This window comes from Rhopalosiphum maidis, chromosome 2 (genome assembly GCF_003676215.2).
Source record: "Rhopalosiphum maidis isolate BTI-1 chromosome 2, ASM367621v3, whole genome shotgun sequence".
Classification (NCBI taxonomy): Eukaryota; Metazoa; Arthropoda; class Insecta; order Hemiptera; family Aphididae; genus Rhopalosiphum; species Rhopalosiphum maidis.
This window is the reverse complement of record NC_040878.1, coordinates 4,614,206-4,628,173: the sequence shown is the minus strand read 5'-3', so window position 1 is coordinate 4,628,173 and position 13,968 is coordinate 4,614,206. Positions and strand designations below refer to the sequence as shown.

Below are 13,968 nucleotides of genomic sequence, written 5' to 3'. Positions count from 1 at the left end.
TAATATGTAAATAATAGAGTATATTATGTTGTTGTTTTCTGACATTCTCTATATGTCATTTAGTATTATAATATGTAATAAATATTATTTTTCCGAAAGAAAATTAAATTAACATAACATGATTTGTATATCATACATAGAATAAAAGCTTTAAAGACTTTAAAGTTCAATCTTTTCTGTTGTTATTTTTTTACGAGTGCTTAAAACCACACGTTTTATGTATGTACAACTTATAACGTTTTATAGAAAAAATGGAGGCATTTTACTCAATTTATTTTAAAATAATTGATTATTAGTTATTCATGTTATTATTAAACTAAAATCTATTTTTGTGTGTTATGATGTGTTATTATTTACCTATGATTCTCCGTCATACAAAATGTATTACATCTGCAGTGCGTGTGTGTGTGTCGTATATTTTATAATTTAATTTGACATGAGTAATTGAATAAGTCCGGTTTAAAGTTTTAATGATGGAATTAGTTCTATACAATTTTAACAATTATAACATTTTTTATTTTTATTAATATAATTATGTTTACATATCATATAATACGTAATACAAGGTTGAAACAAATCATTTTTATTTTCTATTTATATACTATATAAACCTAACACATATCATTAATTATTATTTATCAAAGAAAATCTTAATATTTTGTATTAAAAAACACGTATTACGGAAATTATCAAGAAATAATATTTAAGAATTCACATACTTCTAATAAATATATCCTATTAAAAGTTTGCTTACAAAATTCGAATTTTACTAAAATGTACATTATACCTCCAAGTAATAACACCTATAATCTATATTATATATTCAAGCAAAGTAATTTTGGAAAGATTAGAATGAATGCCAACACTGACATATGTTATCTAGAACTTAGTCCTTGGTATTCACACACTTCAACCCATTTCATCTTCACTGTTTTCTCAGTAAAGTCAGTTGGTTAAAACTTGACAGCTTTGAACATTTCAAAACTTCAGGCTTAATGTAATTGTACTGTAGAATCCTACCGGAGACTTGTTCGCGTGCGTGTGTGGTTGACATTTCTAAAGTAAATAATATTATTGCTTAAACTACGTCCAAGTGTAGTGTAATTTTGTTTTTACGAATTTTAATTTTACATATTGGTATTTTTCTAGTTACCCACGCCTCATAGGTATATGATAAATATATTATCGACTTTTTCAAATATAATACTATTTATTGAAGCACGAAATAGATTTAAATATCTTACTGCTACAAGGTTATAATAATTATTACGGTTTCAGAAATTTACGTGAGAATAATATATATATATATATATACATATTTATTTATCAAACATATTTATATTATTGTGAGAGGTATATATGTGTGATCTGTGTGCGGATGGCTTTATATATTATAAATATTCTTTATGTGTACTCGACCAACCCACAATAGTTGAAGTCGTCGTGGTGAATATTTATATTATTATTGTGTTGTTATCCTATACTATATATTAAGTCATTAAAAACACGGGGCGAACTCGTGTAGACTGCAACTAGAGCAGACGCTCCGGGGCAGAATATTTCGCGACGCGCTGGTAGCGTTTAACTGCCGCCGCCGCAATCTTGGTTTTTATGTTGATTTTCCCTTCCCCATTCACCACCACTTCCACCACGTCACCTCGACGAAAACAATTGTTTTTTATGACTCGCACTTATTATTAGTGGCGTAGAATGGAAAATGGAAAATATGAGCAACGTAACCACTTAAACGCGGCCGTAGTGATTACCGTACCAAAGAGAATGCTAAATTATACTATCGATTAGAACCGAATAATATTATTTGATTATCGGTCGTCAATATTAGCCACAGACGGAGTGTTGTATTAAATATTTTAATATATGCATGTAAAAACGTATAGTAATCCTTATAGTCGATAGGTTAGAGGTAATGTGGTTATAATTTTTTTGGAACTAAAACGTAGTTCTTTACTTGTTATGAGAGTAAGTTATAAGTTAAACTCAAGTTCTATCTTTATATCTAAGGAATATGTCAATAGTAAAATTATAAAATAATATCTATTATCTACCAAATTATGGTGGCATAGGTACACTTTATTATCATTACTATTATTATTATTACCTATTTATATTATTAAAATAGATATTATACAAATTAAACATAAAAGGTATATAGTAATTAACTAAATTGTTCATAGAGGATGTAATATTAAAAAATATAATATATATACATATCTATTCTTAAATGAAATTATTTTTGTTGACAATAACAATTACATATATTATCTGAAAGAATTTCTACTGTTTAATTAAGTTTATAGTTTGAGTATTGCAATAATATCAATATTATCAATGTGTTTTTATAATATATATAATTTAATATAATTTATTTTTCAATTAAATTAAAATTAAAACTTAAAATTTGTAACAAAAAAATTCAATTTAAATTACTTGAAGTATAATATTATGACTTTTTTAGAAAAATGTATTGTTAGTCCAAATCAATCTATTGTCAAATTTAATAGTATCTATTTCGTTAAATTATTCACGATTGTATTTATTTAAATCAACCAAATGTAATTTAAAATCGATTTTAATCGTTTCTAATATTTACAAAGACGTTAACAGTAATTACTATGCTTGGACCGTCTTAATTGGTATAATTTATAAGAACGTTATCAACTGAGCTGGTAATCCACCGGAGACAAATCCGTTTGAGGGATGCAAATGTCGAGTGAGCAAATAGTAATAGTGTTAGGAGGGTGTGTAGTATGTGTATTTAAGCGCCGAATTCGTTATCATAACTGCTGCTGCTACTGCTCGGACCCTTAGTAGTTGACTGCTGAGAGAGGGTCGGGGGTAGAGGAAATATTAATGACGTCAGGCTGGACCAAAGGACGACAAAAAACAGTTTACCGTTCTATTATTAATCTAGAACATTCAGATGAAGGTTAGGAGAGGGTTAAATGACCGTAAGTGCTGGCCCCGACAGCAAAACCCCCTAAGGCCGAATAGCTTTTTACTGCGAAGAAGTCACCCTTTCCTTCTATCTCGCCCTCTCGCTCTTACCAATACACCGTCTCTTCCCACTCTCATCCAATCTCTACTCAGTATATCTTTAATCATAATTCAAAGGTTTTACACACACTGTGTATATACGAGAGAGTGTATCGGACACCGGGCGGACGTGATTAACTGCTCTGCGAAATTGTAACTGTGTGTTAGAGTGTGAACTTTACCCGAGAGAACTTTCCCACCCTCTGAGCTAAATTGGCTGGACATTGGATAACTCTGAACCCTTTTTCTTTTTTTCGCTTATAAACTTGACGCAACACACTAAACTTATTCATTCGATTTTTTTCCACCATCGCGTTTTGTTTGACATTTTAATCATAATAGTGCGAAATTTTTCAAATGTCAAATGTCGTATTTCGTATGTTATTCAGTTGACTATGAGCATATTCCATTTTTTTGTTATTCTACGATGGTAATTATTTAACTATAACTTCATAACAATAAAATATATTTACGGAGAAAACAAACTGTCCAGAATTAGCTTAGCACCTGCAATCGCTTAACGGCTGACATTGACTGATAATTTTAAAATAAAAATCTAAAGACTTTAGTCATACCTAGGAATTATTTTAATTGCACCCCATCAGTATAAAAATAACTGTTAGTCCGGATTAGCCGTAGGCTAAATAAAATATCAACTAAGTCTGTGTATTGAATTAACAAGTATCAATTGTATAAAAATAGTGATTACTGTAAGTTTTGTTTGTAATTTTGTTTACGTATATAAAATGATCGTATTTTCTTTTATTTCTTTACAAAAAACATATATGAATGTATTCTATAATAATATTATTAAAATTATATTTTTATTTTATCTATAAGTACTTATAATGCTTGTTATAAAAAAATACTATCTTTCTTTTATTTCCCATACTGTTGTAATAGGTTTAAGTTTATTTTGATCTATATTCGTTTGATATCATATCATTTCCTTATGCAGTGTGTAGTTGTTAAATTAAAATATAGATAAACATAATAGAAGTGTGGCATTTTTTGAATTACGTTTATAAATAAACGATTTTATTAACGGCGATTTAAATGTTGATGATTTGTGTTCACAGATCATGGGTGCATTCAACGTCATGCCCAATGATCAGCATCTGAAAACAGCAGAGGGTGTGAGGTTGGATGATAATGAAGCTACATTGGCTGACTTAGAAATTCTTCCGGATACATTAATTTTAGCAAAGGTAAGCAAAGTGCATTGACTTATTATTAGAAATATTTTTATTTAAATTTTATAGTTAAGATTAGTAAAATAACATAATTAGGTAATTATAAATAATATACTTATACTAAATACAGTTTATATATTTTATAAAATAAACTTTAAATATATATTTGGTACCTAGTAGTCTTTATTAAGAATATATAATTATGAAACTCTTAAAATAACCGCTTTACAGTACACCTAGTTTCATAATAAAGACAATAACCTATTAAAAAATATGTCACATAAAAGATTTTTCAGATCGATTGCCGAAAAAATATTTAACAATAAAGATACAAAATAGTATTATAATTTATTAATTTTAAAATTAAATATTCCGCGTTTATTTAGTTATTCCATATAATAAATGTTAATACTCATTACTTTGAGATAGGTAGTTAACTTTAATTTTTTATTCAAGATTTAGTATGTTGGTAACAGGTAAATAAAATATAAATAACTTGAGTGAAACATGGACGTGGTTATGATTTGAACTAAAATATTGTTAAAATTTAAATCAATATCTGGAATATAAGTAAAAAGTAATTTCCCTATGTAATGTGTGTGGTTTGAGAATAATCGGAATGTATTTTGTAAAGTATTTTTTTTCAAAGATTTCCTGTTAAAGTGAATGGTGGCCACAGATAGAGTTAAGCTCTACAACTTACTAGGGAAATTACTGTATTTATTGACCTTTCTGCTCCTTAAATGTTGACAATGATTTATTTGTCCTCTTAAATATCAGTATTTTTATTTATATATAACAAACCTATTATTAAATAAACTCCAACCATCCTTATTGTAATGCTTAGATAAATTTAATCTTAAATATTAAGTAAACGTCAAATAATTATCATAAACTTATCAGTTAATCACACATATACACATCATTATTTATGACGCTTAAAATATGAAATCATAATTTATCTATACATAAAAAACCTATTAAGGAAACATATACACATACTTAATGAGGATGCTATTTTCCTGACTTCTATATCTACGTAATTAATTAGCTATTTTTATATTAAGTTATTTAAAACATTTTACTAATAATTTTATATTATGTTCTATGCTGCAATGCATAAATATATTTCAATTTTACATAACAAAATTTAACATAATCTCTGCTTAAATTGGCATAGTGTTTAAACACTAAAAACGAGATGTCGTGTAGTAGAAGTACTATTGCTTTCTGTTTCATAATAATAATAATAATAATAATAATAATAATAAAAATCTTAAAATGTGTTATTAAATACTATTTACATAAGTACATAAGAGACGTGGCTGTGTTAGGTGTGTGAAATATTTAAACGCGATTTAATTTAATTATTGATACAGTGCATCTTGAAGTTTGATTAAAAAAAATCAACAAATTAGCTATTATAGTTCTGTCGATGTACAAAGTTTAAAAAAGTATAAAAATAGTAATACTGAAGTTGTTTAAGGATCGTTTGTCTATAAATAATTTTTTTTTCGTTCTATTACTCCTCGTATACATGCATCAAAAATCAGTTGCGGTACACCACCGCCATTTATCGCGCACACCAATTATATTATAATGGATGACTTGCACGTCAAATGATTCGTGAACACCACACTCCGGCGATTCACCTGCACAACCCTAAGCACACAGTGCACTATTACGTCTTTTAATAAATATTCAACAGTCCGGGTATTGCGGATGATGTGTATTGTTTCGAAAACAAAAAAAAAGCTTAAGGTAGATTATGTCCATGGCTACTTATATATAATATAATAACGAATGAGTTGATCTGTCGGCAGCTGAATTGAATGGGTTTCGATTGAAATAAACTATTTACTTAGGATTTTTTTTTCATTGACGGCGACGCGTTTTCGTCTTCCGTTATTTTTTCTGTGTACCTACTGAAACGCGATCGTGTCTGGTACCCGAGACACGTGCTTCGTGAATTACCAGGTTAGTTTTTTTTTGTTCGTCTCCGGAATCCCCGAGCATAATAATTGCCCGGTGCTGCATTTACTTTGGTGTATGTGTTTTTTCCTTCCAATCATTCCACCGTTGGTCGGCCATCACCTGCCTTTAACAAACAATAATAATTCGTGGCATTTAGCTTCCTTCTTTTTTATCACTCATACCCAAATTTATGTATTCAAATTATATACATTAATTTGTTTACATTGTCATAGATGACAAGTATCTTATTATAAATTATGGTATTATATAATTGATATTTTACATATTCCACATCTATGAAAAAACCTTTCCAATCCAACGGTATAATTTTTTGACAAATGAATAGTTACTTACTTGTAATGAAATATAATGTTAGTAGGTATTTTATAAATATTTAAAAATTTTCTAGTTTGTTTCTAGTCAGATAAACTTTCAGATGGAATTTACGTTTTTAGTATGAAAATTGGTTAAAATCAAAAGAATAATATACGGCTCAATTATTTTGAAATTGTAACAGAAAAATAAATGTATAATGTTCCGTTTACAAAACCATCGGGAATTACGATTTAGACGTTAATGACTTAATCACGAGTGCTTCATAAAATATTTTGACGTCTTTGTATATACCGTGACGTATTTCTTGTCTCCTGGGATGCTTTAAGAGTCCAACGAACGATCGGGACAGTAACCCATGACTACTGTGCACGTGACGAGGAGGTAAAGGGGACAATGGCTTTTTTTTCGTATTGCGCGCGTGTGTGCATTTGCAGAGTACCGATCAACCTATAGTATACCACGTAACGGGTTGACACCACATGCATACGTAGGGCGCTTTCGCTCTCCCGAATAAACTATCTCTCTATATATTTATATATATATCAGCAGTTTGATCCCGAAAAACGGTACATGTGCGTCCAGACCTCCAGGCTCGTTCCCACGACGTCGACTTGTCACCCATATATATATATATGTGCATTTACACATGTGCCGTCGCTATCGTTATAATATATGAAGTGTAGAATACAAAACCGTTCACGCATCGGCGCCATGTGTACAGCGTGCGTATATATACCCCTCCGAGTGTATGTATACTACGCGCCGAAAGTGAGGCGCAATGATAATATTTAATTATAATATTGGATGAAAAAAAATAAAATAAAAAATTACTTAACAACAACCCTTAGACTGCCGGGGTAATTCGTCTAATGGGTTAATGAAATGATGACTTTACACCGCCCACGAGAGGTGTGCTCGCGTGGTGGTTTTTTCTTAAACGTTTTTTCTATCATCTGTATAATAATAATATAGTTTCCCTCGACGGTTTGTACGAAATATTAAATTGGCCGTATCTAATTGAAAATTATTTAAATCGCCGTTTTTTTGTACTCATAATAATATGATGTTATCATCACATCCCGCGCGCCGCCAGAGCAGAAAGACCACACATACGCAACATTAATGCTTAATATAATATAGTCTACAGTAGTATTGGAATTGTAAGTCACTTTATGAAAATGTTTTATTTTATTGTACTAATAAGTAATAGGTTTGCAAAAATTAAAATAATAAAAAAAATATTATTTATGTGTTGTTTCTACAACATAAACCATTTAAACTACATTTATAATTTATACGTATGTATGTGCTCTGTGCATGTTAAAACGTTAAATATTAGCAAAATAAATTAGATAGGTATTGATGATATTAAGAAGTCTGGACTTTTGAAATATTTATGTACTTATTAGTCATTATATACATCGTTACACCCATACGTAAATATATTATAGGAGCAATAAAACGTGTTAAATATTATTATATTTTATTATATTTACCTATATAATATTCAATAGAATTATTTGAATTAGGTACGAAAGTTTTTTTTTTAAGTATTGACCATTTGAATGTAATTCTTATATTATGAACTAATCAAAATATTATTGGATAAGTTATCATTGTGTATTTAATAGTGCTTATAATTTTTTATATATTAATATTATAGTTTTTTTAATATATGTATACAATTTAATTGTATGCATCATATCTTATATTGACACAATAATGATGTTATTTCAAAGAAATCATTTGTTGCTTCGAATTTTGTATAATATACTATAATTTATTATAATCAATATCAAAATGGATGTTCCAATAAGCGATTTTTTCAAATTTTTGTACCTATGTATGTAATAATTTAAAAGTGTGTACTTCGTTATACACTTTTAAAACGCCAATAATAATTTCATTTCTTGGTCTCATGTGTACGTATTACTGCACATCGGACACGTCACATACATATTATTGTTATCATAGTACGTCACTAATGATTTATTACTATGAAGTATTATCACTACATAAGGTTAAGTTTATGAATTATTTTTATCACTATTTAATAGTACTAATTATATTTTATATTATAGGCACATTATTGTATTTAGTTTGTTTATATGCATCTGTGAGTAGGTATTGTCGAAATTATGAAAATAATAGAATTGAAACAATTATACAATGGTGGTGTATAATGTATAGGAATATAGTTTTAAATATGATTGTCATTTAAAAATCTAATCACGATTTCTAGATATATTATGTAAAATATTGTACTTACTATTTTATAACGAGTATTATGTAGGTGGAATGTACAATATAAACGTATCCTTGTCTAAAATAATTATTAAAACTAGCTTTTATTGTTTCCACAGTAAGTCGATAACAGTCATAGACATATAAGTAAAATTAACTTAATATGGGATCTTACTGCCTACTAATAATAATTTACCACCTAAAACTACATTGATACAACTATAATAGTAAATTATCGAATTTAACAAATATATAATATCATAAAATATTTTTAATATTTAAAAATCATTTTCCATACATTTAAATACATTTATTTTTATAGTTTGACGAACCCACTGAAGACCTACCGGAATTCGTTGCCGAGGAAGAAGCTGGCTTCAAAGGTTAGTTGTTCACATGTATTATTTTTTTTTTTTAAATTTAAAATCGAACCGTAACGCATCGTCTCTTAGAAAGATCCGTTTTTAAACTGGGTCTTATACTATAGTGTGACAGAACGATGATGGAATGTGAGAAAACATTTCGATGGCTTTAACACTCATTTGTATCGCATAGTATATATAAGGGGACTTTATATGAGCTATTATTATTCGGATGTACCAGCTTCCTGTGTTTGTATTTCTTGACACGTTTTTTTTTTAATTTCACACGCATTGTTATGTACGCATTGAGATTGAATTAAAACTATTAATTAGTAACGTCTTTATCACCATTACTTACTTAACTAACACTTCATTTATAATTTTTAAATATTTTTTTATTTTGAACATATAATAATCTATTTGTATAGCATTTCAGTAAAATAATGTTTTCTCTTCATCACTTTCTTGACGCGATACTAACTTCTTTCTGCTTACAAATGTTCATCATGATATATCTTCCACGTTATAATGACTATACACTTCTATAAAATGTTTTGTTTCTCTTGCCCTCTTGGATATACAACAATTTACACTCTAATAAGTAATAACCTCGCGTAGCCGACTAAAACGAGTATTGTATTAAAATTAAAATATATCACATGGCAGTTAAGTTGCGGCACTATCACAAAAATAAATTAGACAAATAAATTCCCTTATAATTTTTGAATGTGTGTTTGTCCATGTTTGTATATACACGTATATATTATATAGTGCAATGGACACGTTCGTAGTCTTGCGGAGAGCTGTTGACATTGGGCAACAGAAACAACGACGGTATTATTATATTGCCTCGGGGTATTATATACAAAGCCGCAATCGCGTTTTCACGTGATTATTTCCGTTTTGACTTTTAACCCACTATATAGGCTTATTATTATTATTATTATCAGGAACAAGACCGCGGTGACCACCCGAATTCGAAAAATTGTAATCACGTAAAACAAGACGGCGGAAGTCGTGATCTATAGTGCAGTATAGATGTATATAATACACTATATGTATGTTGGTTTTATTATTGAAATACTTGCGGGGGGACTAGAGGCGGTGACGGTGCCGCAATTACCGCAACGCATAATATCATCGTAATCATCATTATGTCGCGGCCGTGTCATTTCCGGTCGGTACACACACTCTCCACCACTGACGACTGACGGCTTGCTTCTTCCCCTCATTCGGTGATTTCGGTACGCGGGGTAATAACGTCGAAAACTTTCCCGAATCGCATCACTCAAACTTGTGTTAAAACGTACAACATAACAATACTTATATAAGCACCAAAACTAGGCAATAACTAATAGTTAAAAATGTTCAAGTCTAGGTTTTTTATGAGAACTTTTTAATTTAATTTGTTAAAAAATACAAAATATTGCGTATTTTTTATTCGACTTATAATTAGTTATTATGTTATTTTTTGATTTTTTTAACCCATCTCTTTAAATTAATATAGCCGATTGAGATGTAAAATTGTATATGGTATACGGAATTATTAAATCGTGGAATCATACTAAATCTAACTAGTATTAGGTGTGACTGCTAGATTTGGTCAAGTAGAAAGCTTTAGTTTTGAAAATAAATAAACTTTCCTAAATTTGAAATTTAATTTATATGCAGTATACGAGTAGTATGCAGTATGTCTACAATCAAAGGGTAACACTAAACATTTTTGTTAAATAGTTTTAAGTCAAATCGAATCGAGATTTATAATTATCTATATGTTTAGTACTTATTCTATACTGAAACACCTGTATATGACTGTAAAATATGAACTACATGGAACAGTAAACATTCATTTTGGAAAAATAATATAAGTTTTAATATTATTATTATTAATTTATAAAACTAAGAATTTATTATATTATTGTTATTCCAACATAATTTGAGTCATTTCAGTGTCGTTTATATTCATCTATGTATACCTACTTTATATAGCCGTCCAATTAGCGCCATTCGAATTAATATCTCTCTGTATTGTATGTGCGTATAGTGTAAGAGTAATATTTATTTTTTCCTCCAACGCACATACACATGCAGTGCAATCTCGACGTGTACAGCGCACTTGGGCTCTCCTATACTTGTTTTTATCGTCAATTAAACCAAGAAACCCTGTACAGTATACAATATACACACATATATATAATATGTGTTTAGCGACCGTAAATCTGCAACGATAATAATCATGATATTAATAATATGTGCGCTGCAGCGTAAGCATATTCGCATCACTATATTATTATATTATATACGTGCAATTCACGTGGGACCCGACGACGATACATGATGCACTTGGCCGTTTGTAGTTATTATTTTTTCCCCTCTTTCTACTCCCTCTCATTCTATACATTTTATTTTCTCTTCGACATCGTTAACAATTTAATTCATTATTATTATTGCCCTGACACGTGATGTATAGTAATAACGATTGGCGTCGTATACCGCGAAAGACCACTGCGCTAAAGTACCCTGTCCAGCTCGCGTGGATTATTTTCACCTCAATCACTTGGCGACCCCCTTTCTTCCAGTGTTATCCTCATAGCTAACGATCGTAAGCCAATTGTGGCCAATTGGTTGATAGCTACTGTGTTAACGATACACCGCCACCGTTAGAAACGGGTCTAAAGATTTTTTTCTTTAACATTTTCATTAAAAATATCGAGTGCAATATTTTATTTTACAACTTATCTGGTGCGTACTAACACAATTGAAACAATACATATTTGTCCATGTATATTATTCCATGAACCTAACAGATATATGGAAATCGGCTATTTATTAATTTAATTAACCCTGAAATATATTTAATACACTTCCTCCATTAAAATGTAGTTAAATGTTGAAATAACATGTAATAATATAATTAAATTTTTTTTCAGGTACCGAGCTCATGAGTTGAAAAATCCGAATTGAAATTTGTGTAATAAAGAAATATATATATATATATATATATATATACATATATATATATAAAACATAAATTAAAATGCATATGGGTAGATTATTTATCATTTTTATTTATATATATATATATTTATACATATAACAGTGTATGACGTATATATGTATTAATATTGTATTGAGTTTTTAAGTAGGTAACTTCTAATAGTTTTTTTTTTTAAACATTAATGTATATATAATATTAGTGTATGTTTTAGTATTTATTTCAAGCAACATCGTTAATATAATTATATTTTTATATTATTTTTAAAAATGTGTTTATAGGCTTTTTTTAGACAGGGATATTTAAATTTATTTGTTTACATTGAGATAATTTATGCGTTTGTGTAAACAACGCGTGATGTGCTGTAAATATTAAAATATTGTCATCTCTCCACCGGTTAACATCATCGTTTGTAGAGCCAGGAGAGAATATCGTTCCAAGCTTTTGTTGTTATATCGTAATCTTTTATTAATTATTATTATCATTATCATATTATAGTATTGTACATAAATATTTTTTGATAGCAACAAAACACTGAAATGTTTTGATAAGATATTATAAGTGTTGCGTGTGTTATATGATAATGAATTATTTACTATTTTTGTAACTTGCTTTAATGTTAAATTTTCACACATAAGTATTTTGTGTGTGGAAATAAGAATAATAATTATTATAATAATAAAAAAAAAAACAGGAACAAAAGGATATACCAAAATAAAATGATTTGTTTTACTTACGTAGATTTTCGACGATGGCTGGATAGTGTGGATATATTTGTGTGGCGTGGGCCTGTGGAGGTGGTTTTAAATTGCATGGTGCTACCGTATATATTAGCCAATAATAACGCGTAATCCGTACCGTTATCGTTGCGTATAATATACAGTAAACATAATCAGTCAAATTACAACAGCGGGCGTAAACATAAATCCATTCATTATAATAATGTTCGCGGCCCTATAAATTGTCGTCATACCCCACGACGATGCATGATTTATAGTGTGCGCAAAGTCGCTTGAAACTCCGTGAGTACAATTCGTCGTGATATTGTTGTTGTTATGCCGTTATGGTTGTGTCGATGACTGAGTTTCCATATTGGTTACTTGCTGCTTGCATCCACTTTTGTTTTGGCGGGAAGCGCGTGAAAACTTCGGGTGGTTGTATTGTCGTCATTGTTTCTGTCTTTCTGATGATATTATAATATAAGTGTACCTTATTTTTGAAAAAGAGTCATGACATCGTTTTGCATAAAACTTGCCCTGAAAATACGAGAAAACGATCACTCAATATTTGTGTATGACTATACGTCTAAATTCTAATAATGTATTATGCTTGTGTTTAGACTCGCCCACTGAGTTTGGGACATTTTCTACTGTCGATTATGGCGTGTGCATACGACGTATAAAGGAATTGGTGATGCAGAGTACATTGATAGTTTACCGTTTTGTGGTGTTAAGGGGGGGGGGATTCCGCCGGTTACTATCTGTGTATAATGCAGGTATACCTTTTTATTATATTGTTTCTTTTTTTAAGTAAAATTGTTGATAAAAAAAAAATGGTTTTAATAGATATGCAAATTGTGTAATATAAGTTGCATAGGTAATACTTTTGAGTTACGGTAGGTTTTTGAAACAAAATAATACGATTATTTTATTCTAATGATTGTTGATGAATTTTACATTTTTGAAATGGCCATCACTATTTTAATTATTTTTACTTAGATCAGTTATATTATGACATGATCATGATAATCATCTACTTATTAATTTTTTAAATCGTTATGATGCATGTATACGTATCAAGTATATTAATG

The 13,968-nt window shown here is 29.2% G+C and overlaps 1 protein-coding gene across 2 annotated transcripts in view; it reads left to right on the top strand.

Annotated features, from left to right (window-relative positions):
- The window catches only part of LOC113553827 (ubiquitin carboxyl-terminal hydrolase 48-like), a 40,782-nt gene extending 28,598 nt beyond the window's left edge, over nucleotides 1-12,184 (top strand). For both annotated transcript variants that reach the window (XM_026957370.1, XM_026957369.1), the window contains 3 exons: nucleotides 4,134-4,262; nucleotides 9,124-9,184; nucleotides 12,094-12,184. In XM_026957370.1, the coding sequence (XP_026813171.1) occupies nucleotides 4,134-4,262; nucleotides 9,124-9,184; nucleotides 12,094-12,113 (210 nt within the window). In that variant the 3' untranslated portion in view covers nucleotides 12,114-12,184. The remainder of the gene's footprint in view (nucleotides 1-4,133; nucleotides 4,263-9,123; nucleotides 9,185-12,093) is intronic.
- The last annotated feature ends 1,784 nt before the right edge of the window (nucleotides 12,185-13,968 follow it).